Here is a 26,310-nt window from a genome sequence, read left to right as displayed (position 1 = left end):
AACTTGACTGTAGTCAGCAAAAATTGTAGAGTAGGGAACTCCAAAAGCCTGTTCCTCCGTGAAAGTGACAAATAAGATGGCAAAAACTGTCAGAATCAACTTTATGAGAGCTCTGAAAATGAAAGTTTGCAACCAAACAAAAGCTTAAAAAACAAAGTTGAGTCTTGGTGAGAGGATCGTGCTTCATTTTCACTTACTCCAGCCTTATCCTCCTCACCGCAGCTTGGCATCAGCCTCAAAAACAATATCCACATTCTGTTATAGGTTCCTAGCAATGAATGGAGCAGAATGGACCTTGTTCTCAAGAATTATGGTTGGTTGTTTTGATCTTTCTTATTGCTCCCTGAAAGACTGGCTCAAATGACTTGCTTTTATTTTACCTAATTTGGAACTCTCCCAAGGAGGAGGTGGTAACCCTCAGGGACATTGAAGGCAGATTCATTAGCACTGATGCCTGGAGAGAGGGATAACAGTTGGGGCAAACAGGAGACAAATTGAAAAGTTTGGGGAGCAAAGGCCGATGATGTGATGCTTTGGGGAATAATGGTTTTAGAGTGCTCCCATTAATTCCTGGGAATCTAGAAGGCCACACACATGCCTAGGGCTGGGCACATGCTTAGAAAAGACTTGAGAGGACTGTAAGCTCTCACCTCTGGCTGACCTTCAGGCTCTATACATGCAGAAAGTGAAGCAGGCAGAGTCATAGACTGCCTGGCAGAGTATCCAAAGATTTTCCCCAACACACACAACACATTTGTAAAGACTGGGAAATTTGGGGTTTTGTGGTTGTTCCAGGAGTTTAAGGAGTTGTGTTGGATCACTAGTGACCACTGAGTTAACTGAACAGAGACTTCAATGACCACACCAAATACAGACTTTAAAAAACTAGTTCAGAAAGTCACTAAACAAACTACAACAAATTCAACAAGCAGCAATAACAAACTGGGGGGAGGGGGAAGAATCTGATTTCCAGAGTTTTCACATAATGTTCAAAATGCCCAGTTTTCAACAAAAATTATTGAGGCATGCCAGGAAACAAGAAAGTATGACCCATACTCAGGAAAACAAGAAATCTGTTCATAGAAATTGAGGAAAACTGAGATATTGGACTTACCAAGAAAAGACTTTAAATCAACTGCCTTTAAAAAGCTCAAAGAGCTAAAGGAAACCACGTGTAAAGAACCAAAGGAAACTAAGAGAATGATGTCTCACCAAATAGAGAATGTCAATAAAAGGAAGTTACACAAAGGAACCAAATAGAAATTCTGGAGTTGAAAAGTACAATTATAAATTTTTAAATATCACTTAGAGGGGCTCAAGAGGAGATTTGAGAACGGAGAAGAAAGAGTTGGCAAACTTCAAGATAGGTCAATTGAGATTTCCCAATCTGAGGAGTAAAAAGAAAAAAGAATGAAGAAAAATTAACAGAGCCTAAGACCTGTGGGACATCATCATGAAGTATACCAATGTACACATAATGGAGGTCATAGAAGAGAAGAGAGAAAGCAGAAATACTTGAAGAAACAGTGGTTGAAAGCTTAGAAATTTGATGAAAGACATTAATCCACACATCTCAGGAGCTCAGTGAACCGTAAGTAGTATTTTTAAGAAGATCCACTTTGAGACACATTATAACCAAACTGTTGAAAAACAAGGAATCCTGAAGTCAGCAATAGAGAACTGACTTGTCACATACAAGGGATCTTCAATAAGATTAACATCTGATTTCTTGTCAGATACCATAAAGGCTAGAAGGCAGTGGGATGACATATTCAGTGTGCTGCAAAAAGAAATGTTAACAGGAATCCTATATCTGGCAAAATAGTCTTCAAAAATGAAGAAGTTAACACATTCCTGGGTGAACAAAAATTGAGACAGGTTCTTGCTAGTAGACCTTTCATGTGAGAAATGCTAAAGAAAGTCCTTCAAACTGAAATGAAAGGATACTGGACAGTAATTCAAATCCACCTGAAGAGATGAAACATTGGTAAAGATAAACATAGGTAAATATAAACATCAGTATTAATATGTATTTTTTGGTTTGTAGCACCTCTTTTTTTCCTATATGATTTAAAAGATAATTGCACCAAACAAGGATTATAACACTGTGTTGATGGGCACAAAATGTATAAGGACGTGATTTGTGACAATAACAACATTAAAGGCAGGTGATGGAGCTATATAGGACATATATAGAGAGACAAAGCTTTTGTATACTATTGAAACGGTATTAATTCAAACTGGACTTATAAATTAAGATGTTAATGTAATCCCAGAAAATAACAAAAACAGTAAAAGAAAGGAGAAGGAATCAAGTGGTACACCTGAAACCATCTAACATAAAATGTGGCAATAATGGAGGAATTAAGGAGCCCCAAAATTATGACATAGAAAACAAATAACAAAATGGTACAAGTCTTTATTTATTAGTAATTACTTTAAATATAAATGGAGTAAATGCTCCAATTAAGAGGCAGAGATTGGCAAAGGACATTATATCCTAATAAAATGGTTAACCCATCAAAATATAATAATTATAAACATATATGCGTCTAACAATAGATCCCCAGAAAGTTTGAAACAGACTGACAATTGAAGGGAGAAATAGTCCCAACAATAATAGTTGGAGACTTCAACACTTCACTTTCCCTATTGGATAGAATAATTAGACAAAAGATAAACAAGGAAACAGAAAACTTGAACAGCACTATAAATCAACTAGACCTAACAGACATATATAGAACTGTCCACCCAACAAGAGAATATGCATTCTTCTTAAGTGCACATGGAAAATTCTCCAGATCACAAAAGAATCTAAATAAATTTTAGAAGATTCAAACCACACGGAGTATCTTCTATGACCACAATGGAATGAAATTTAAAAGAAATATCAGGAGGAAATCTGGAAATTTTACAAGTAGGTGAAAACTAAACATACTTTAAAAGAACAGTGAGTTAAAGAAATGAGAAATTAAGAAATACTTTGAGATTAATTAAAATGAAAGCCCAAAACTTATGGGATGCAGTGAAAGCAGTGCTCAGAGGGAAATCTATAGCTGTAAATGCCTACATTAAAAAAGAAAAAAAAAATCTCAAATCAGTAGCCTAACCTCCCACTTTAAGGAATTAGAAAAAGAAGAGCAAACTAAACCCAAAGCAACCAGAAAGAAGGAAATAATAAAGATTAGAGTGCAGATAAGCAAAACAGAGACTAGAAAAACAATAGAATCAATGAAACAAAAGCTTCTTCAAAAAGATCAACAAAATTAACAAACCTTTAGACTGACAGAAAAAGGAGAGAGGAGACTCAATTACTAAAATCAGAAATGAAAGTGAGGACATTACTAACAGCTTCATAGAAGTAAAAGGATTATAAGAAAATACTGTTAACTGTATGCCAACATATTAGATAACCTAGATGAAATGGGGAAATTCCTAGAAACACACAAAGTCTGAAATTTGACTCAAGAAGAAATAGAAAGTCTGAATAGACCTATAAGAAGAGATCAGTAATCAAAAACTCCCAACGAGGAAAAATCCAGAACCAGGAGCCTTCACTGGTGAATTCTATCAAACATTTAAAGAAAAAGTTAACACCAATCCTTCTCAAACTCTTTCCCCCCAAATAGAGGGGGGAACACTTCCTAACTCATTCTGTGAGACCAGTATTACCCTGATACCAAAGCCACAAGAAATGTGCAAAAAACCTCAGTGAAATACTATCAGACTGAATCTAGCAGTATATTATAAGGATTATCCAGCATGAACAAGTGGGATTTATCAAAGGAATACAAGGAGCATTCAATATGTAAAAAATAAATCAATGTAATACATATTGACAGAATGAAGGGGGATAAAAACTACATGATGATCTCAATTGATGCAGAAAAAGCATTTGCAAAAACCCAACATCTTTTCACATATAATAATAACAAACCTAAGAAACTAAAAACAGAAGGAAAATCTATCAACCTGAAATAAAGGGCATCTACGAAAAGCATACCCAATGGTGAAAAAATAAAAGCTTTTCCTTGAGATCAAGAACAAGACAAAGATGTCTGCTATTGCCACTACTACTCAACATTGTATTGAAAGTTATAGCCAGGGTAAGGCTAAGTTACCCTTAGCCAGGCAAGAAAAAGAAATAAGAGGCATCCAGATTGGAAAGTAAGAAGTAAAACTCTATCCACAGATTACATAATCTTATATATAGAAAATCCTAAAATATCCACAGAAAACCCATTAGAGTTAGTAAACGAATTCAGCAAAGTTGCAGGATAGGATACGCGATCAACCAAAAAAGTCGTTTATATATCCATGCACTAGCAATGAACAATCTGAAAGTAAAATTAAGAAAGCAATTCCATTTACAGTCATTGCAAAAGGAATAAAATAAGGATAAATTTAACCAAGGTGGTGTAAGACTTTACCCTGAAAACTACAAAAAATACAAAACATCCTGTGCTCATGGATTGGAAGATTTAGTATTGTGGAAATGGCAATACTCTAAAAACTGATCTACAGATTCAATCTAATCCATATCAGAATTCCAACTGCCTTTGGCTGATGTGGACAGGCTGATCCTAAAACTCATACGGAATTGCAAGGAACTGTTCCTCAAATAGCCAAAACAGTTTTGGAAAAGAACAAAAAAGTTAGGGAACTCATACTTAATTTTAAAACTTAGCACAAAGCTATAGTAATTCAAACAGTGTGATACTGGCATAAAGACAGACATACAGAACCATGGGATAGAATTGAGAAGTAAACCTAAACGTTATGCTCAATTGATTTTTGACAGGGTGCCAGGACGGTTCAGTGGGGAAAGAATATTCTCTTCAACTAAGTGCAAGTAATGAAGCTGAATCCCCACCTCACACCACATACAAACATTAACCTAAAAGAGATTTTAAAAACTAAATATAAGAGCTAAAGCTATAAAAATCTTAGAAGACAGGATTAAATGATTCATAACCTTGGATGTGGTAGTGGATTCTTAGATATGACACCAAAACAAGAAGGAACAAAACAAAGATAAATTGGATTTCATCAAAACTGTTGTTTCAAAGGACACTATAAAGAAAATAAAAAGACAACCCAGAATATGAGAGAAAACATTTGTAAATCATATATCTGATAAAAACCTAGTATCCACAATACATAAAGAACTCTTACAACTCAACAGCAAAAAGACAACCTAGTTTTTAAAATGGGCAAAGGATTTGAATAGACCTTCCTCCAAAAAAGACATACAAGTGGCCGACACACACATGAAAAGATGCTCAGCATCACTAGGCATTAGGTAAATGCAACTTAAAACCACGAGATAACCACTTCACACCTAGTGTGATGCCTATAATCAATAAGATGTGTAGGGGAGGATAAGGAAAAATGGAAAACCTTATATATACATTGCTGGTAGGAATGTAAACTGGTACAGTTGCTATGCAAAAACAGTTTGGTTGTTCTTCAGAAACTTAACATAGAGTTACTATTTGACTCAGCAATTTCATCCTTAATTATAGACCCAAGAGAAATGAAAACATATATCCACACAAACTTATGCATGAATGTTCATAGCATTATTCATAATAGCCAAAAGGTGCACACAACCCAAATATCCACTGATTTGATGAATGGATGAATAAAATGTGATATATCCATAAAATGGAATATTATTATTCAGCCATAAACAGGAACGAGGTACTGATACATGCTACAACATGGACGAACCTTGAAAACATTATGCTAAGCGAAAAACAGTTAAACACAAAAGGCTTTGTGTCTGACACAATCATACACAAAAATGTATGATTCCATTTATATGAAATGTCCAGCATAGGCAAGTCCACAGAGAAAGAAATATTAGTGGTTTCCAAGGGAGGATGGGAGGGGGAATGGGAAGTGACTGCTTAATGGTACAGGGTTTCTTTTGGGGGTGATGAAAATTTCTGGCATTAGAAGGTGATGATGAGAATTAGAAGGTGGTGATGACTACACATTATGAACCCACTGAATTTGTACTGTTTTAAATGGTTAAAATTTTGAATTTTATCTCAACAGAAACATTTTTTAAAACTTTAATGTGCACACAGATTCCCTGGGGATCTCATTAAAATGTAGATTCTGATTCAGGAGGTCTGGGCAGGGCCCCGAATTCTGCATTTTTGATAAGCTCCCAGGTGACACCCCTGTTGTTCACCTACAGCCACATTTTGAGTAACAAGTTTACTCAAAGGGCCGCACACTTCCACTGTGCCGCCTTAACGATTCTGCATCTCAGGTGCCTCACCTCTTGAACTAACTCCTGCCCTGTCCACCCCTATAAATAAGGAGGGCGGAAGTACAGGTCTGAGCCTGCAGGGGGTGTGAGCCTCAGCGCATGGGAGCAGATGGAGAAGGGGCTGTGGCTGCGGGGGTCACTGTCAGCAGACACAGAGGGGACCAAAGGAGTAGCTTTTATTTTGCACAAAGCTGAGGACGGCAGGCCAGAGCGCACGGCTCTGTTCTCAGAGGAGAGCTGTTGTATCCCTGCCAGCTGTTGGGTGGCTCCTGCTCTGGTGCTGAGAGGCGATCTGAAAGAAAGGGGGCGGCCTCGGAGTGAGCAAACAGGGTGCTGAAGGCTGCCTGCCCTCCCCTCCCAGTCCCCTGGGGACTCCTGTGCCAGGACGCAGGGCTCGAGGGAGCAGGTGGCAGTCCCTCCACTGCCAATGAGAGGGATGCCAGGCTTCCCTGATAGGGTTTGGTGGCGGCAGAGGAGTAGAAGGGAGATGGGTAGGAGCTGTGACGTGTAAATGGCCAGGGAAGGAGGCAGCCGCTCTGAGTCAGGGTGGTGCTGAGAGTGGAACTCTTCCAGGTGCCCTTACCCGATGCTGGGCTGCAGCAACCCCGGGCGTGGGGGCAGAGAACACTTGGGGTGAGCCCGGAGGATGCCTCCCACTTCTGTCCCAAGGAGGAGCTGGAGCCTCCCTGGCTTGTCCAGGCTACACCATGGGGGTGGAGCAGCTGTCCCCACCCTGCTGCCCAGCCCTGGAGGCTGTCATCTCTGCTACCTGAGCTGCTCACCGTCTCCTCTGCGAGGTCGGGTATCAGGCTGAAGGGGCCTGGGGGCAGATTCCAGGCCAGCTCCTCCAGCTGAGCCAGCAAGCCTCTCACTTCTGCCTCCAGGTGCTCCACTGTCTTCTCCACCGTCTGAAGCAAGGAGAGAAGTTGGGGGAGGAGTAGAGGACAAGAGTGGTGACAAGTCCCACTTAATCAGCCACATCCTAAGGAGCACCTGGAAGTCCAGTAGGGTGCGGTGGGGAGAGAACTGGGTGCCAGGGGACCTGGGTCCTCTTGATTGAGGCCCTGCCCTTGCCTGCCTCTCAGCTCCCCAGATAACAAATTCCTAGGAGCTCACTCTCTAAGGCTGCTCGCTCCTGCCTCTGGCACTCAGGGGTTTTACCCAGTCATTGGTTTGGGGCTTGGAGGGACTCTGGGATTCTTTTTTCCATTTCAGGGTGTCACCACTGGGAGCTCACATTCCTTTTGTTACCCCGCCCCCTGGTGGCAATTCTGCCAAATGACAGTATTGGGATTTTGAAATTTTCTTTATTCAGGGTTCTTAACTTTTTTCACAAATGAGCCCCATTAGCAGTCTGGTGAAACCTACAGACCGCCATCAGAAAAATGCTTTCATTGAGAAAAATAAAACATACAGGATTTCCAAGGGTATAAACTGCAGTAAAATACTATTAAACTATAAAAATTAAATTTTGATATAAACATTTATCTATTTATTAACTTATTTAACACCAGGTCTAACAACTACTGAAATTTTTTTTCTTTTTTTTTTCTTTTTTTTTTTTACTACTGAAATTTTGACATACTGATAGTAAACAATATATTGAGATATTCACAATGACTATAATAGGATGAAATTATCTGTGATTTCTATTGCTGACAAAGTCACAGTGCTGTTAATACTCCTGCAGTTTGTTGTCTGTATTTATAGTGAATGAGAATGCTAAATCTCGGCTAAAGGTTTGTGAAAATGAAGTGCAATTTTTTTTTCCCCACACAAGTTTATGGACCCCAGGTTACAAACCGTGGCTGTGTAACAAAACACCGCAATTGAATTTCCACCTTCTCATCTGGTGATTATGGGGAGATCTCTGGCTGGTGGGAAGCAAGGTCCCGGGGAGGCAGGGTCTGTTGGGGGCTGGACAGCCTAACAGCCCAGGTAGGGCAAGGAGATGTTTAACATAGTGGCCAGGGAACAGGATTGGCCCAGATTTCCCCAACTTTCCAAAGCAAGATTGGCCTGAACCCTCCAAAGCCACCAGCCTGGCAGGTGGTCCTGAAGCTGCATGCCCTCTCAGGTCACCCTCATTACCTCCTCTATGACGTCTAACCGGCCATGGACAGCCATGTGTCTGTCACACCCTGCAGTCCGAGCTGGGTCTCCTCGGGAGGGGATGAAGGGTTCAGCAGCTGTAGGAAAACAAGTCTTGTCACTGTGGGGCCCTCGGTTTCCCTGTAACATTAGAGACTCCTGCAAACATGGGGCTCAAGGGAGGTGGGTCCTAAAAACAGTCCAAAGAGAAGCAGAGGAAGGCTCAGTGTGGATCAGGGTGTGAGTGTAGGGTTGCCCCACTCACTCACTTGGCCATGGTCTCCTACAGACCCAAGTAGGCTTCCTTAAGGGGGTGCTGCCTGAACTGGGTAAGAAAAGGAAGGGAGGAAAGGTTTCAGCCAGAAGGAACGGCATGTGCAAAGATAGGAATGAAATAGCATGGCTCAGTGCACAAACCCTCAGGAAGCCTGAAGTGGCTGGAAAGTACAGGGTGGGTGGGAGTTGAGACTGGAGAGGTGGATCGTGGAAACAAGGCCGGGCCCTAATAAACCAATCACAATGCTTGTTTTGGGGTTTATTTAAACAGGAGAGTCATGCAGTCATATGTGAATTTTTAAAATACAGAGAATGGATTGGAGAGATTCGTTTTTGAAGGCAGGAAGTTACTGCAGTAATCAGCGTAAGAAGTGATGAAAGGAGGCAGTAACCGTAGGAAGAGAGGAAGAAAATGCATGGAGATATTGTAGTCATAGTAATTGACATTGATGACCAGTTAGTAACATCTGACACAAGTGAGTGCTAAACAAATGTGTTAGCTCAGTCAACCTCTACAACCAATTATTAGCCCCAATTTACACATAAGGAAATTGATGCACAGAAAGGTGAAATGATACGTCTAACGCCACACAGCTAGTAAGCGGAATATCTGAGGTTCAGTTTGTTCAACATCATTTTCCTCCCCAACGTTGGCTCCTCCTTCGTTCCTCACACCACCAACCTTCACACCAGAAGTTTAGAGCCCGGGCTTTGAGCTCAAGTTGCAGTGTTGGTCACTCTGAGATAACCTGCAGGGCGTCTGAGTTGGCCGAGTCCTTGGAGAACATGGACACACAGAAAGGAGGATGCTGCCCCAGAAGCAAGGAGAAGCCAAGAGCTTTCAAAAGGATGAAGCAGTCAGCATGGCCTAAAGCAGCATGGAGGTCTAGCAAGATAAGGACTCGGAGCAACAGAAAAGTGGACGCTGAATGCCGTCCCAGCGCTTTTAGCGGAGAGGTGCCGACAGAGCAAAGTCTAGTCGCAATGGGATGAGAAGGGAAGGAAAAGTCAGGAGGAGGAAACTAAGATCCTAGAAAACATTTCCATGAAGCCTGGCTGTGAAGGAAGGGAGATCAGATCACAAGGTGATCTAAAGCAGTGTTTATTGTTGTTGTTTCCAGGTTTTTAAGCATTGAAGAAACGCAACCATGCTTATAGCCTGAGGACAGGAGGAAGCCAGGAGAACTGAAAGAATGCATTTCCCGAAGAGATGTGAGGCCACGGAATCCAGAAATGGTGGTGGGGCTAGGGGTCACATGTGGAAGGAAGAGAGAGGAAACGCAGCAAAAATGGGTAAAAAAGTTCTACTTAAAGGGCCAAGAAGTTGAGGGAGTCCCATCTGATGGCCTCCGTTCACTCAGTAAAGTAAGAGGGGAATCATCTGCTGAAAATTCGTGTAGGGTTAGGAAAGGAAAGCGAGTTGTGAAGTATTATCAGGAATTCTGTGAGTGGGTTGTTGGACACAGCCACTAAAATGGGAGCCGTGGTGAAAGTATTTCCACCATGGAAACTGACAAATGCTTTTTTTTGTTTTCCGAAAGCCAGTGTATCAGCCCGCCCCTGGGTAAGAAGTTTGAATAAAGAGGGGGCTCCAAAAGGGGATGAGGAGAATGAGGAAGGCGGTTAGGAGGATGATGCAGAACAACCTGACATCACAAGGAAGCCTGCCCGCAGCAGCTCAGCAGGTGGGTGTCAGCAGCAGAGACAGATGGCTGATGAGCTGAAACCTGGGAGTCTGTGGCATGAGTGCGGTGAAGAGCAAGAGTGCAGAGGAACTGAGGATTCGACCAGCAAGGGCTTAAGGGGACGAGCTCGGGCATCTAGCTTGAATAACGAAGGAGAAGGCAATAAGAGGGCCAATAATTGGGAGAAATGGAAGGGCTGAGGGCACTGCAGATCTCAGTGAGATGATGGGAGTAACAGAAGGAACAAGTGATAAGGGATATTGCAATTTCAGCTTTTAGAGGTAGAGCAGCTTCACAGTGACAATACCAAGGCTGTGGGCATCTGAAGCAGAGCAGGGGTAAGAGTTTTTGGACTTGATCTTTGTAGATGCAAAACTCTTGTAAGACTTCGATGTTGGCTGGGTTGCCCGAGGTTGGCAGGTCTTGGGGTAAGGATAGTGAGCTATTTTGCTGGTGATGAATGTATAACTCTGAAGGCTGAGTGACTTGTCTAAGATCACACAGGCAGCAAACGACTGGACCCCAGGCACCCTGGCCTTCCCCTGGCCCCACCTCAGCCAGCTGGCCTTCTGGAGCTCTGTCAGAGTCCCCATGCCCTGCGAGTCCCTGGTCTCAACTCTCTCTGGATCTCAGCTCTTCCACTCAGGGGCGAGAACCAAGGCAGGGGCAAAACTTCCTTCCACTCTGAGCATCTTTTGTGGAGAACAGTTTGGGTTTTTACATTCTCCCCTTCATTATGTCCATCCACTGAACTTAGAAAAACCTGTTCAGAAAACAATGGTGGATTTCCCTGGTGGCACAGTGGTTAAGAATCCACTTGCCAATGGAGGGGACATGGGTTCGAGCCCTGATCCGGGAAGATCCCACATGCCGCGGAGCAACTAAGCCCATGCGCCACAACTACTGAGCCTGCGCTCTAGAGCCCGCGAGCCACAACTGCTGAGCCCACGTGCCACAACTACTGAAGCCCGCACGCCTAGAGCCTGTACTCCACAACAAGAGAAGCCACCACAATGAGAAGCCCACGCACCACAAGGAAGAGTAGCCCCTGCTCGCCGCAACTACAGAAAGCCCGCACACACCAACAAAGACCCAACGCAGCCAAAAATAAATAACTTTAAAAAAAACAATGGTCTTGGGACTTCTCTGGTGGGCCAGTGGTAAAGAACCCACCTTCCAATGCAGGGGATGCCGGTTCAATCCCTGGTCGGGGAACTAAGATCCCACGTGCCGTGGGGCAACTAAGCCTGCACGCCACAACTACCGAGCTCGTGTGCCTCAACTAGAGAGCCTGCGTGCCGCAAAACTACAGAGCCCACGCACCACAACTACAGAGCCTGTGCACCGCAACGAAGATCCTGCGTGCCGCAGCTAAGACCTGATGCAGCCAAAAGAAAAAAAGAAAATAAATAAGTATTTAAAAAAACAACAACAATGGTCTTCTTGTTGACTTTAGGGAGGGAGGGGATGTTATAACTTTGGTTATTTTTTTTAAGGGAGCCTTTTAGAGATCTATACTGAGCATATTTATAGGTAAAATGCTATGATGTCTTGGCTTTACTTCAAAATAACCCAGGCCTGGGAGTGGGAGGAGGCATGGGTGGGAGTATTGAGCAAACAAGATTGGCCAAGATTGGTAACTGTTGAAACTGGGTGATGTGGACATGGGGTTAATTCTGCTATTCTCTCTACTTTTGTATGTATGGTTTGAAATTTTCCATAATAAAAGCCAGTTCTCTGATGGGGTTGTTAGCAAAAAGCAGAAGCCACGGGCTTCGTGCATTGATACAAAATGTTCAGGATGGGTGTCGGGGGGTGGGTGGTCTGAGAGACCCCACCTGGAGGGCTGCGCTCCATTCTGGGCTATTCATCGTGAGAAGGCCTTCGACAGGCAGAGGCAGGGCTAAAGGCGGCCACCGTGAAGGGACTCCAGATTTTGACTCCTTTGTGCCAGCTGAAAAAACTGGGGTGCTCAGCTAGAGAGAAAAGATTTCGAGGGGGCAGGCAGAGTTGTTTTCACCCAGATAGAGGGCTGTCAGGGAAGAGGGGGTCTGTCTCGGTCTAGGTCCGGGCCCACACACACCCTCTGCAAGCTCCACCCAGGGGCCCTAGGCCAAGACGTTCCCCTGAGTCCCACCTGCCCCCTCCCAGACCCTAAAGTACTCTTCCCCCTCCTCCCAGGTTAGGCCAAGAGGAAGCAACATGACCCTGCCGGCCAAGTGGGGTTCTGCCAGCTCTGGAAGTCACGAACAACATGAATCTGCTCCCTCCCTCAGCCTAAAACATCCTGTTCTCTACGTGTCAGCGATGAGGGCTCACTTGGCTCCCAAACCCCTCCAGGGAAGAGGTTGGGCTGAGGTTGCTCTCCAAATCACACAGCACTAATGCATCACATCTGGACGCAGCTGCGCCCTGGGCTGCACTGCACAACCGTCAGTGAGCTCATCCAGGCCTCCGGGGGAGCTCTGCTGAGAGAGAGCTGGGGCAGAGCCAGGCCACCCTGCGCTGCGGCTCCCTCCCCGACGTGGGTGCTCATGGCATTGACCTCAGCGCCTGACGGCAGAAAACACACTGCAGACCTCCGTTCCTAGCCATGAATTGGTGCGGGGCCGTGGGAACTTTCTTCTCCCCGAGCCTCTGCTGCCTCCTCTGTATCACGGGTTTGGGGATGGGGGCGGAGGCACTGCCAGACGCAGCTCATCCGAGGTTTGCCTCTGTCTTTCAGGCCTCAGAAATTAGCTACAAAGACCGAACCAGGATGAGTCAAGGACAAGTTGCTTCTTGGCCCAGAAGCTCCCACAAGGCAAGAACTGGGCAAGGGCTCCCTTTGCTTCACGCTTCCTCACCAGTAGAAAGGGGCTCACGATAACGCCAGTTTCACGGGGCTTTGGGGAAGCTCAGACCAGAGGAAGAGTGGGGGAAGCTGAAGGATGATCACGACTGACCATGTGCGGCCAAGGCTGTGGTTCGCGGTGCTCCCTTCCCTCCTTCGATCCCGCCCTCCCTGACTTGGCCAGTTGGGAAATGGACCTTCTTGGATGCAGGGTTGTTTTCTCTGGCCTGGCTTCCGCTCAGGGCCTATGCGCACCCCGGATGGCGGGCGTGGGTGGAACATGGTGAGAGCAGGCTGCCAGTGGAGACGGGAGGCCCAGTGCAGGCACCAGTTAAAGGGACACGGCCACTGGGCCTCCCCCCCACCCCCTCACTGACAGGCATAGGAGACCTTTTGTTTCTGGATCCGAACACTAAGAAGGCGCACACAACTCAAAGGATTTCTGACCCTGAAAGGTGCTGCTTTGACCACACTTGGCACTTGGGGGTTAATTCTATTTGACCACAGTCAATATAATAGTCTAATAAATGTGACCACATTTGATATTTGTATTAAAATTTGTGCTTCATTCCAAACCATCAGTATTTTTTTGTTTTTTGTTTTTTTTTAAATCAGAAGAACACTATTTTCAAACAACTATATGAAGAACTCTAGTCTATGGATGTGCTCTGGCTGAAACGGGAGAGGGATCCTTGAGCCCCCTAAGAGGGAGCTCAGATGCTAAGGAACATTTTTGTTTTGTTTTGGGAGTGATACGTCCTGTCTCCCTTGTTCTCTGGTCATTTTCCAGATGTGGATTTGAGCCTTGCCGATCACTCTGAGCGCTTACCAATGTCAGTCCAATACAGTCGGCGTCTGGTTAAGTGAGGAAACAAGCTGAGCTGCTGCAACAAAGAGTCCCCCTCAATCACACGTGTGTTTATTTCTTTCTCACATATCAGTTCAGAGGTGGACTGGCTGATGGTCAGGGCTGGCAGGCAGCTCCGCTCTCCAAGGCCATCCAGGAAACCAGATTCCTTCTACCTTGGAATATGGTGATTTATAATCCACTGGGTTATAAAGTACTAGAACATTCCTAAACCCCCACCATGCTGAGGTCTAGGAAGCCATCCAGGATAAACCTCTCTCCACACACTGTCTGGGACTCACAAGTCTGGGAGTCAGAGGCACGGTCCCACCTCCACTGGACTGTGTTCTTTGCCTCTGACTCAGCTTCGTCTGTGAGGGATCTGCCCTGCTCTGTCTACTTGGTGGGACTGCTGTGTTGATCCAAGGAGATCCTGCATTTGAAGTTGCCTTGGAACTGCCAGATGATGTGCAAATGCCACGTAGGTCATTCACCAGGTGGACTGGAGACTAAGCAGGTCAGTGAAAGCCCCTGCAGCCCCGCCTCTCCACCTGGAGCCAGTGCCTTTCACTAGATCACTCTGACCAGGTCTCCTCAAGACGGGGAGGCACCTGCTCTAGGACTATACCTGTGCAGGAGTCCAAGGGATGCTTGGGAGGGGCTTCTCCGACAAGCAAACAGAGGGCTCAGGGCTGACCGGGCTCTCTGGGCTCTGCTACAAGCCAATCCCACTTGCTGGATCCTTAGTTTCTTCACCTTTAGAATGGGCACAACCACACTCTGTATTTGAAGCTACTGTCAATTTGTGATCAGTTATTCTGGGCCAAGCTTTTTGTTGAGTGCTTACATGCATTAACTCATTTAATTCTATCTGTGAGCTCAGTACTCTTACTTATCAGTTTTTTATAGATTAGAAAACCAAAGAGGTTGAGTAACATGCCCAGGACTACACTGCTAGTAGGTAGTGGGGACAGGATTTGAATCCTACCTGCAAGACACTGTCTCTACTATGTTCTGGCAGTTCTGTGATGAGTCAAGGGCCTTCTATCTTGGGGGGGTCTCAGCTTCCTCCTTTGTAAAATGAGGGGCTGGACAGGAATGGGGCAAAGGGGACCTATACACATGACATCTTTGCACCTGTCTTGAGGCCCAACAAGAGCCCAACTGTGTACGTTGAACCAGATTGTCTTTGAGAGGTTCCCTCCCCACAACATCCATTTTTGTAAGAAGAAATGCAGTGATCCTCACCACAGCCCTTCAGCGTCTTCCTCTTCCACCCAAAGCAAAAAGCAGAAGCCCAATGGAAGACAGATGTCCACAGAGACCTGGAACGGTGGTGGACAGTGAGAGCTTCCCCCCGTGGGCCCCAAGGCATGGGTGAGAATGGCTAATAGGACTAGGCTCTAGGACTTGATATCCCTCTGATAGCAAAATAGGAAAGGAGATTAACTGAAGCCTTAACTTAAAAAAAAAAATTCTCTACAAGTAGCATAAGACAGTCTGCTTCACTCAACACATAAAGAACTTTTATAGATTGATATGAAAAAATCCCACTACCACGATGGAAAAGTCTAAGACAGTTCACAAGAATTAGCAGAAATGACCAATATGCCTTTGAAGAAAAATCCAACCTTGGTAGTAATCAAAGAAATGAAAATTAAAGCAATGAACCATCTTCAAGTATTCTTGCAAAAAAAAATATCTAATTGGAATTAGCTGAAGCGTCTAGATCTAACTACCAGTTTATAGACAATATAGGGGAGAGAACAATTTAAATGACACCTGGGGGATGCAATCAGCTAAAATTTAAATGGGAAAAACTTTATAAGACTAACAACCCAGTTTCTTCAAATAAATTTTAAGAAAAAAGAGGGGAAAAAGAACTTACTAAAGAAACTTAAAACTCACTAAAAGAAACTTAACAGATATATCAACCAAAAGCAATGTGTGTACCTTATTTGGATCAAACAAACCAAATATAAAAACATCACACAATCAGGGACAGTTGAACGCTGATTGGATATTTGATGACATTACGGAATTATTGTCCATTTTTAGGGAGTGATAATGGTATTGTTATTAAAAGATTATTTATCTTTTAGAAATACATAAGGCAATACTTACAGATAAAAATATATAATGCCTGGAATTTCCTTTAAAATAATCTGAGAGAGGGGAGAGAAGGTGGGGATGATAGATGAATCCAGATCTGTCAGGAATCCATTCTTGTTGAAACAGAGTGATGGGCACATGGTGGTTCACTATACTATTCTTTTTATTATTATTATTCTTTTTCAAATTATTTTCCCTTTTAGGTTGTTAAATAATATTGGGCACCGTTCTCTGTACTGTACAATAGGTCCTTGTTGGGTATCCATTTTAAATACAGCAGTACGTACATGTCACTCCCAAACTCCCTAAGTATCCCTCCCCCACCTCCCAACCATAAGTTCGTGGTTCTCTAAGTCTGTGAGTCTGTTTCTGTTTTGTAAAGTTCATTTTTATCATTTTTTTTAAGATTCCGCATATAAGCAATATCATATTTGTCTTTCTCTGACTTACTTCACTCAGTATGACAATCTCTAGGTCTCTATTCTGTGTTTATATCCAACAGATTTGATAATCAACAGTTAAGAAAAACCATGGTATATTGTCTGAAGTCTGAAAGGTTATACACAAAAATGTGTGAACTCAGTGTGAAATTACATTAATATGTTTATACTCTCCTCTTTTTTTTTTCTTAATCTGGAGCAATGAGGATGATCAGGAGGAAAATAATGTTTAAAAATGGCTTTAAGCTAAAATGTATATACCAGTCATAGCTAAAGGGGCCACAAAAAGTCTGCCACTGTGGGCGGCCAGCTCCTCCCTCTGGGGGAGCACAGACTCGGCTTTGTCCCCTCAGCTCCTGGAGGTGGGGACTCCAGGCAAGATGGGGCGGGGCGGGGAGGCAGAGAAAAAGGACAGCACCTGGGCCGGGCTCTGTGCTGCATGGTCCCAGCCACTCCTCACACAGCCTGTGAGGAAAGGGTTGTTGGTCCTCCTTAGCCAACCTCAGTGGAGAACTGGGCCTCAGAGAGCTCAGCGGAGCTGTCCGAGGGGACGAGGGAAGGAGACAATGTGTGTTGACAGGTGTTCCGTGCTGGGTACTTCCCTTTCATCCAGCTCTGCTGGTGGGTACCATTCTCCTCACATTACAGAAGAGGAAATAGCTTCAGAGAGGTGACATGACTCACCCAAGTTCACTCAGCCAGGGGCTGCCCAGGATCAAGACTGGCCTCAACCCTTTCCCTGGATGCCCACTCCCACAGTTCCCTGTGCCTGAAAGGGGCTGGGCCAGGGGTCAGGGGAGCTTCCATCTTAACACAGGGCAGGGTGACTCACAGCCACCGGCTCCAGGTTGATGGGGGAGCAGCCTTAAGTGTGGACAAGGGCCTGGCTGAAGGGGTAGGGTCCCTGGATGCCTGGAGAGACTGAGCCTTCCCCTCGCCCGTTCAACTGGGATGGGCATCAGCTGCCTCTGGTTGAGGCCAGCAAGAGACCTTGGGTAAATGGGAACGTGGTTGTAAAGTGCTGTATAAAGTGCAGTCTTGGGGTGGTGGAAGGAACGACTGTGCATACAGTCAGTCCCTCTGCAGCCACCTTGTCCGAGCCTCACTGGTGAAGGGGCAGCACTAAGACTGCTGTCAGGGAAGGCTAGAAGGGACAGGGCACGGCAAGGAGCCCAGCCAGTGGAGGGCCTCTCCCTCCCGCAGCCTCCTCCCACCCACCCAAGGCAGCTCAGGCCCTCAGGGAAGCTCTCCAAAAGGCTGACAACTGGCCTCCTCCACAGGCTGCAGAAGCCCCTCAGACTACCTGGCAGGTAAAGTCGTGGCCTCCAGGGGCCTCCTGCCTGGGCCCTGACCGGCTGTGCTGGGCCAGGCCTGGGCGCCTCTGCAGGCCCTCTGGGCAGGGCTGGTCTGGAGGGTGGGGAGCTGGGGCTGCCCCACCCTGCAGACTTGACCTTCCACCTTGTGATCCTGGTCTCCTCTCTTTCCTGTCGACCTGGGGCAATGGGTTTCTCCACTCCCTCTCTCCTTTTTTGTCTCTCTCAAAGCGGCCTCTCTTCCTCAGTATCCTCTCACCCTTTCTCTCTCCCCCACCCCCTTTCTCTTGCCATTTTAGTTCCTCTATTTCCTTCCTTCTTGTTCCGTTTGCCTCTCAAACTCCTTTTTCTCTCTATCCTCCTCATTCATAGTTCAGACCCATCTGTCTACCTCCAAAGTTTCTTTCTGTCCCAGCCTCTCCCTTGCTCTCTGTATTCTTCCCTCTCTCCTTTGTAATTCTCTCTGTTCCTCTGCCTTTATCTCTCTGCCTTTTTTTGTCTCCATCTTTCTCTGCAATTTCTCTCACCATCTATCTCTCTCTCTCCCTCCCTGCATCTCCCTCTCTCCATCCCTCTCCATCTGGCTTCGTTCCCATCTCCCTCCCTCTTCCCTCCCTCTCTCCTGCTCCTTCTTCGCGGTCCGCGGCCTCCCCGACCCTCGCCCTGCGTCCGGGCCCCACTCACCGGTGAAGGCACCCGAGGCGCGGAGCAGGGCAAGCCCGGCCAGTGCGCAGAGCAGGGGCCGCATGCTGCCGGCTGGCGGAGCGCAGCGCCGCGTCTGCCCGCTGCCGCCCTCCCCGCCCTCCCCGGGATCGCGCCGGCCCGCCCGGGAGGAAATGCTCGCAGTCCCCGCCAAGATTCCTGGGCGGCTCCGGGCTTTCTGGCTCGAGCGAGCCCGCCCCCTCCAGAGACCCCGCGGGCGGAGGGGCGACGCGCCAGGCTGGGCGCCTCCCCTGGAAGGGGCTGCGCTCTGAGCCCCCGCGCCTCCCCCGGGCCCGAGCGCAGAAGAGTGGGCGATGCAGCCAGGGGTCCAGTGCTCCGTTATGAGCCCATTTCACAGACGGGCGGACTGCAGTTTGGAGAGAAGTGCCACCCACACCTGTGGCACGGGATCTGAATTCCTGACTGCACGGGGTGTGGAAGCTTTTCTCTGCCCACCAGGAACGAGTAAGCAACTCTCATGACATCGGAGAGAGTGTTCAGCACATACTTAAGGTCTGTACAAGTTAGTGTTAGGTAAACTTTGGAGGGGGGAGAAAACGAAATAATTCTCATATTCACACGTCTGCACTTGAGGAGTTCGTGGTCTAGTGACCACCCCAGTATGAATGAACAGTAACTAAGCTTTGTTTGATTTATTCTACATACACCATCTCTCTGATCTTCACTGCACCCCCATCAGGAGTGCATCATTACGTCCATTCTGCAGACCAAGAAATTGAGGCTCAGAGATGTTAAGAGCCTTGCCAATAGTCACACACTTGGTGTAATGTGGAGTCAGGATTTGAATCCAGTTCTGTTATTGGTAGATAATAATATATTGATACAACGTATTAGTGAGAGCCGGGTTCTTTCTCCATTCTAAGCAAACCCAGAGTAAGAGCTGGGTGGGTTTTTCAGTTAACTTCAAATCATCACCACCTCCCTCCAGCTTAAAAAACAGTAGTTGAACCTTCACCTATGGGACACACCCACTCAACAAGTGAAAAAAAAAAAAGTTAAGATTTGGGAAAGCAAAAGCCACAGCCCTAACATCTGCACTGCAGAGCCTTGAGTGCACGTCCTGGCTGCCAGTGGAGCCCCTTCATCGCCAAGCCCAGGAGTATGTTTTTCTCCATCAAGGGGCCCCTTTAGGGTTAACTGGAGCCCTTGCAGATCAAGGCTGCACCTCTGCCTTCTCTATTACAGACTGTGGCTGTGCAATTGTACAAATATAGCCACCACACTAAGCAATAATCCTTGCTTCTCACTTCTTCCTCCAGATAATAGCCTCAGGAACAGAAATTCAGGTTTTGAGTCAGCAGATCTTGGACAGAGACTTGGATCTAAATTTTTAAAAAGCTCTCTTGGGAATTGGGATGCCCACATGAACTGGCTCAAAAGAAGGATTTATTTCAGAAATGCCAAGAAGGTTTCACACTTGGTAATAGGACTTTCTTGGTAGTTTACCTCGGTGGGAAGTTGTCAAAGAACAGTCAAACCCACAGGTTTGAAGCTCAGAATAAGTGGGCTGCCTCATATTTTGAATTTGCAATAAAAACAACATATATACAATATTTTCTTATTGTGGTAGAGGCACAAAGTAATAAAGCATGCAGGGTAAAACCCCTCCCTGTCACAAACGCCCCCTACCGGGCGATTCTGTTACAGACCAGGCTTCTTGGCCTTCTTAATCAACAGAAATTGATAAGAAACCGGACAAGAAATTCAGGCAAGGCTTTACTGGGACTGGTGCTGCAGCACAAGGGAGTGAAAACAAGTAACAGTTTCCCTTGCTTACTCCCTGGGGGGGAGGGGAGGCTGAGCTGGTTCCTTATGTGGGGTGAGGGTAGGGGTGGGTCCAGGGGTCTTGCTGGAGGGGTGGTCAGGTGGTCTGCCCACCCCCTTGGTAGTGCTGCGTGCAGGGCGCATGCACAGTACCCTGCTTTTGCTCCCGGTTCCTCAGAAGTGGCCGTTGGGTTTTGGTCCTTTTGTATCTTGTTGTTCCTAATTTGCCCCAACTGCCCACGCACGTAGTTATTTTTAGTCCTGTATAGTTTCTTTGTATTATGTTGCTGGAGGAGACATTCGTCCAGGTGCAAGCACTGCAGCAAAGGGTCCCAGGTCCCAGGTCCCAGCCTGTCTCAATTCCAGTCAAGTTCCCTCAGCTTGGTGGACTCTTCCAGTTCCTTGTCTGTGCATTTCCTATCGATCTAATATAAATTCAGACACAAATATATAAACATAGGATTGAATAATATATTTTGGGGATTTGCTTTCACCTTCGTGTTCATCTCAGTCATAACACCAAATCTTAAAGATCATTCTATGTTAGTACACCTAAATCCGAGACAGGCAAAATATCTCATGATTGAAGGCGCTATTATTTGTCCAGATGATCTCCTGTTGATGGACATGGAGTTTGTTTCCTTGTGTTTTTTTCCAATATAAAGCATGCTTCAGTGAACATCCTTTTGCATATATCTTTATGTATATATTACATAATTCTGTATTTCTGAAAGGCCTTATTCCTGGAAGAGGAATCAGTGATTCAGAGGGCCTTTTACATTTTGCTAGATATGCCAAAGGCTCTTACTAAGCCCAAAGGAGGGGCGGGGCACTGAGAGCAAGGCTCCAAGGTGCACCCAGTCACATTGTAGTTTATGTTGCAGTTGTGCTGTAGGGGGTACCATTTACATAAAATACATCTGGAGTGGGAAGAGCTGAAGTAGATCTGGCAGCCCTGTACTTTCTCCAACACTGAATATTTATCTTTTGATATTTTGACAGTTTGATGATGAAAAAAAAGTTATCTTTTTGCTTCTATTTACATGCTATTTATTGAGTGAAGATGAGCTTTATTTGCCTAGTCAAATACTTTTTTCTGTTTTTCCCTCTTTTCTTTACATATTCTGATTATTAATCCAGTAATGCCTGATAGATATGTTGGCAATGTTTTCTTCCATTCTTCTATTGTCTTTAACTTTCTTTGTGATATCTTTCATCATACAGAAGTTTTAGATATTTATTTAGGTAGCCAAATTTCTCAGTATTTTCTTTTATGGCTTCTAGATTTTACAACTTGCTTATGATTCCTCACATCAGGGATATAATCAAATTATATTCAAATATAATCAAATTATATTTGATTCCTCAAATATAAAAGTATTTTCCAACATTTTCTTCAAATAGCCTGAAGTTTTTTTAAAGGTGTAACCTCTAATACTTCTAGAATTTTTATGTGGTTCCAAGGAATGATTCAAGCTTAAATTATTTTCCCACATGGACATCTAAATAGCCTGCTCTCTATTGCACAGTCCATCCTTTAGCCACTAATTTGAACATAAAACAAGTTGTTGGTTTAGCTATTCATTCCCAAGTGGAGGTCCAAAAAAATCTCTCGCCATCATGTCTGTTGTAAGGTCAGAGAAACAAAACTAAAATAAGCTTATCATTTCAATAAATACTGAAACTATTATTTTATGAAATTAAATAGCCATCCCAGACTTAAAAACAACAACAAAATCTAAGAGGTAGAAATAAAGAAAATAAAAGCACATTTTCTTCATAAGATAACTACTTTTACCTTACACAACTGGTTTGCACATACCTGCAGGAGAAAGGAGAGTGGCATCCTTTAGGAAGCCAGGAATGAGGTAAAGACACCATCCATCACCACTATTAATTATCTGTGGTCTGAAAGATGCAATAAAGTACTGGTGAAAAGAAGAGTTATCGTAAAGGAGACAAAATACTGATATTAGTAGAAGATTCAATTGCTTTCTCAAAAAATCCAGTAGAGCTAAAAGAACTACTTGAATTACTCAATAAATGGGCTGGATTTAAGATAAGTGTTTGGCGATCAATTTATTTCCTGATACCAACAGAAGCCAGCCCAAACATATGAAGGAAAACTTCTGGGCAGGATGATAAGGACCCAGTTTGCTAATGTCCTCCTTCCAATGTTCTCTAGAAATGACCAATGAAGTTAAAATTGGGGAAATTAGGGAAATACGCCAACCATATGCTGGGCCTCAAAGCAAGACGGTGGCCAGCTGGGACTGATGACAATTAAGTATCACTATTTATTATTACTCTGATATTTGCTAAACTTCTTTGAAACAGGTTGTGCTCAGGCTGTCCATATGTTATTTCATTTAATCCTTGCCCCAAGAAACCTAAAAAGAAGGTGTTTTTATCTCCTTTTCAGATAAGATATGTTTGATTAGGTCAGAGGGCTGCAGAGCCCAGGTTGGAAGGCAGGTGGATCTGATTCTAAAACTCACTCTCTTTTTTTTTTTTTTTTTTTTTTTTTTTTTTTTTTTTTTTTTTGCGGTACACAGGCCTCTCCCTGTTGTGGCCTCTCCCGTTGCAGAGCACAGGCTCCGGATGCGCAGGCTCAGCGGCCATGGCTCACGGGCCCAGCCGCTCCGCGGCATGTGGGATCTTCCCGGATCGGGACACGAACCCGTGTCCCCTGCAACGGCAGGTGGACTCTCAACCACTGCGCCACCAGGGAAGCCCTAAAACTCACTCCCTTAAGCATTATCAGGCCCCAGGTGAGTAACTAGGTAGTGAGGAAACCTGGAGGGAGGTGGAGGTGGAGGTGGAAGAGGACAAATCGGGTATTTGGGGGCTCAGAGCGGCAAGTCCTTAAGCAGTTAGGGGGAGACGACCCCTAACTGCCTGCATAGCTGAAGTGCCGTAATGTGCAAGCTTTCCTTTCCTCTAACGCTTCTGTCACCCTGGCAGGTGGCACCAATATCCACGGTGAACACACACAGTTTGAGGCTTGGGGAAGTTAGGTGGTGGCCTAAGGTCACATAGAAATGTGGGGATTTGCTCCCAGGGTGCCAGTGCCCCCATAGGCAACACTGCAGGATGTGCGCAGCCTCCCAGCCTGGCCGTGTTGTGGGGAAAATGGGGGCAGAGGGCATCTGGCAGGGTTTGTTCTCCTAGTCTGCACCCAAAGGCAAGGGGCCAAGGCAAACAGGAAGTAGGGGCTCGCCATCCCTCTGGGGCTGGAGGCGGGAGAGAGGGACCACCCACTGAAAGGGCCTCAGTGGCTGGGAGGGTTGGAGCCATACAAAGCCTCCTTGTCTTCTTGTCTTGGTTCAGATAAGACCAATTCCAGGAAGCCTTCAGCTCCACGTGGGCCAGGCCACCCCCTTTCAGCACAGATGGAGCAGGGCTGCTAGCCCAGGGCCACACAAGTTACAGGCAGAGAGAGTGAACCAGTGGAGTGTGGCTGGAGATGCCTCTGTAGGGGATGGAAGGTGTGGGGGACCTAACGAGATGAGATTTAAGAAGGTTTTTGGTTTTTTTTTAAAATCTACCCCCTTTCTGGCAAGCAGTCCCAAATTCTCCCAGGTAGGGGAAGATGTAGGAAGATAGGGAAATCTGCTGGGTACAGGGAGGAGTGAAGAGGGGATGGGGGTAGAGGCCTAATGTTAACAACTATAATATCAATAATTATAGTCACAAAGGCCAACATTCATTGACGCTGACATTCATTGATTCCGACTTTGCGTCAGGTGCTGTTCCAAGCACCACCTGCTTGTTTCTCAGTTAATCTCGGCTGGTACTATATGAGGAGGGTTCTGTGGTTATCCCAGAGGTTGGCAAGAGCAGTTTCCCACCTAGTGTATTTTGAAGTGTGATGAATCCACATTAAAGGTGGAGGAAAACAGCCTAACAGGGTCCACCTGCTCAGTTTTGAGATACTTTTGCATAGATTCACATTGCTCAGTGTCAGTTCAGTTCATTGTTAAAGCCATAGACATTTCCCAAGAACGTGTTCATTTATGACTCCGGGATCCTTGTGGGCTTGGGAGGGTAGGTCGTCAGTTGGCATTTCCCCTAGTTCTGTGAGAACCTTGTCTGCAATGTTCTCTAGGGAGATGATCTCATTTTGCTCCTTGAGACCGGAGTTGGGGTAAAATATAAACCGAGAACACTCCTTGTGTACTGGCCTGGGTTCCTGGACTCTTTAATCAATAGAAGTTGATGAGTGCAGACAAGAAATTCAGGCAAGGCTTTACTGGGACTTGTGCTGCAGCAGGAGGGAGTGACAAGTAACGGGTGTCCTTGCTCACCCCCTGAGGGAGGGCGAGCTGGTCCTTTAAATGTGGTTGATGCCAGGATCTTGGTTCCCTGTCCACCAATGCCGAATAGAAATACTGAGACAGTTTGGAGGCAGTAGAAAAGAGTAGCTTTATTCTTTGGCCAGGCAAAAGGGAAACGTAGTAGGCTAGTGCCTCAAGAACTGTGCCCCCTTCCCTGGGGAATAGGGAAAGGTTCTATAGCCCGGGGCTCCTGGTCTGGGGTAGGGGATAAGGCTCAAAGTAATTAAGGTCTTGCATTTCTTTTCTTCTGCAAATTCATGGCCAAAGCTGGCATCAGGTGGTCTGGTGTCCCTGAAGTTATCACCATGACCTTCTTTCTGAAATGAAGAGTGCTACAACGGAGGGTAGGGGGAGAAGAAATGCCAGGTACAAAGGGCGATTCACATGGAGTCAGAGAGCAATCAGCATTGTGAAGGAAGAGTCTAGCTACAAGTGTTTGTTAGTAGTAACAGCTAAAGACTAATCAAGATTGCTTAACTCTTTCAGGCCTGTCTATGTTGTTTCCCCAGCCAGGTCATTGTTGCAGAGGGGGTAACAGTAACTCCTACCTCATGGCAGAAAACGTGATTTTCCTTGCCTGCCTCTGAGGAGCTCTCCTCAGCTGGTCACTGTTGTTTCCTCACGTTATTTATCTGCAGGTTGGGAGTTCCTTGAGGGTAGAAAGGGTGTGAGCAATGCGCAGGCCTGCAGAGGCCCTCAGGTGGAGTTAAGGGTTTCCAGGTGTTACCAAGTACAAGCTCACACTGCTTGCAACAGGACAGCCCAATAAATTCGAGAGAGGAGTTGTTGGGGGCAAGGAATAGTGACTTTATTCAGAAAGCCAGCAGACCGCATGGACTAGTTTCCCAGAGAACCATCTTGCCCAGGTTTGGATGCTAGTTTCTTTTATGGAACAAAGAGGGGGAGGTGAGGATGTAAAGTAAAAAAAGGAGATATATTTCCTGGTTCTGGCCAGACTTCGGAGGGGGTGTGTTAATTTCTTCATTCCTGAAGCCATTCACAGGTGGGCTTGGTCAGGATATTTCCAGTGCTTAAAGAAAAGTGTTTTAGCTTAACCCTCAGGCATGGGAGGCAGGGTTTTCAGAGATGGGCTATTATGTATACTTTAAGGTATAGCCCACATCCCTTTAGTGATTAACTTGTAGCAAAAACGGCAGAATACAAAGGTTAAAAAAAAAGAAACAGATCCAATATGGAATCAGATTTGTTGTTCCCTATTACACAGGGAGTCAGGAAAGTCAACTGCTGACCAAGTAAGAGCCGCTGCTGACTCTGCTTCCTGAAGTAAGTGCAGAGTTAAGGCCCTACGAAGGGGGCCTTTGAACATGAGTAGGGTTTTTCTAAGCAAGAGGTACTGTGTGCCATGGAGGTTAGTGGGGTGTGAGTGGTTTACAGGAGAGTGGGGAGCCATAAATCTGGGGGGATGTTTGGCCAGATTATTGAGAGCCTCGAATGCCACTCTCGGGAGAGTCAGCCTTTGTGCTGTAGGCAGAAGTGCTGGCAGGGTTTTGGCTGAAGGATGACTCAATCATGGCAACCCTCTTCTTTTTTTAAAAAAACTTTTTGTTTTGAAATAAGTTTAGATTTACAAAAATAATACAGCGAG

The 26,310-nt window shown here is 45.4% G+C and overlaps 1 protein-coding gene and 1 long non-coding RNA gene across 3 annotated transcripts in view; one reads left to right on the top strand and one right to left on the bottom strand.

The window, feature by feature from the left end:
* Positions 1-6,442: 6,442 nt before the first annotated feature.
* On the bottom strand, positions 6,443-18,815 carry PLAC9 (placenta associated 9). Of its 2 annotated transcripts, none has more exons than XM_019925795.3 (4): positions 18,565-18,815; positions 8,375-8,472; positions 7,053-7,191; positions 6,443-6,575 (listed from the first exon to the last, which is right to left on the bottom strand). In XM_019925795.3, the coding sequence occupies exons 1-4, from the start codon at positions 18,626-18,628 to the stop codon at positions 6,460-6,462; spliced, it is 417 nt and encodes a 138-aa protein (XP_019781354.1). In that variant the 5' UTR covers positions 18,629-18,815; the 3' UTR covers positions 6,443-6,459. The 2 variants fall into 2 exon arrangements, with proteins under 2 accessions (XP_019781354.1, XP_004310323.1); XM_004310275.4 differs by having other exon boundaries at positions 7,066-7,191; positions 18,565-18,775.
* The window catches only part of LOC109548420 (uncharacterized), a 126,809-nt gene continuing 107,683 nt past the window's right edge, over positions 7,185-26,310 (top strand). Inside the window, exons 1-2 of the long non-coding RNA XR_012326559.1 lie at positions 7,185-14,532; positions 22,923-23,138. This is a non-coding gene — a long non-coding RNA (uncharacterized lncRNA). The remainder of the gene's footprint in view (positions 14,533-22,922; positions 23,139-26,310) is intronic.

This window comes from Tursiops truncatus, chromosome 16, assembly GCF_011762595.2.
Source record: "Tursiops truncatus isolate mTurTru1 chromosome 16, mTurTru1.mat.Y, whole genome shotgun sequence".
NCBI classification, from domain to species: domain Eukaryota; kingdom Metazoa; phylum Chordata; class Mammalia; order Artiodactyla; family Delphinidae; genus Tursiops; species Tursiops truncatus.
This window is presented reverse-complemented; position numbering and strand designations above follow the sequence as displayed.

What these genes read in the sequence shown, in the direction of transcription:
- PLAC9 (XM_019925795.3), bottom strand. Translation starts at nt 18,628, where the DNA reads ATGCGGCCCCTGCTCTGCGCACTGGCCGGGCTTGCCCTGCTCCGCGCC. An exon ending in CGCCTCGGGTGCCTTCACCG is followed by an intron (nt 8,473 to 18,564) that starts GTGAGTGGGGCC and finishes GTTTTCCTACAG; the next exon opens with CTGCTGAACCCTTCATCCCC. An exon ending in GGAGACGGTGAGCAGCTCAG is followed by an intron (nt 6,576 to 7,052) that starts GTAGCAGAGATG and finishes CCTTTCTTTCAG; the next exon opens with ATCGCCTCTCAGCACCAGAG.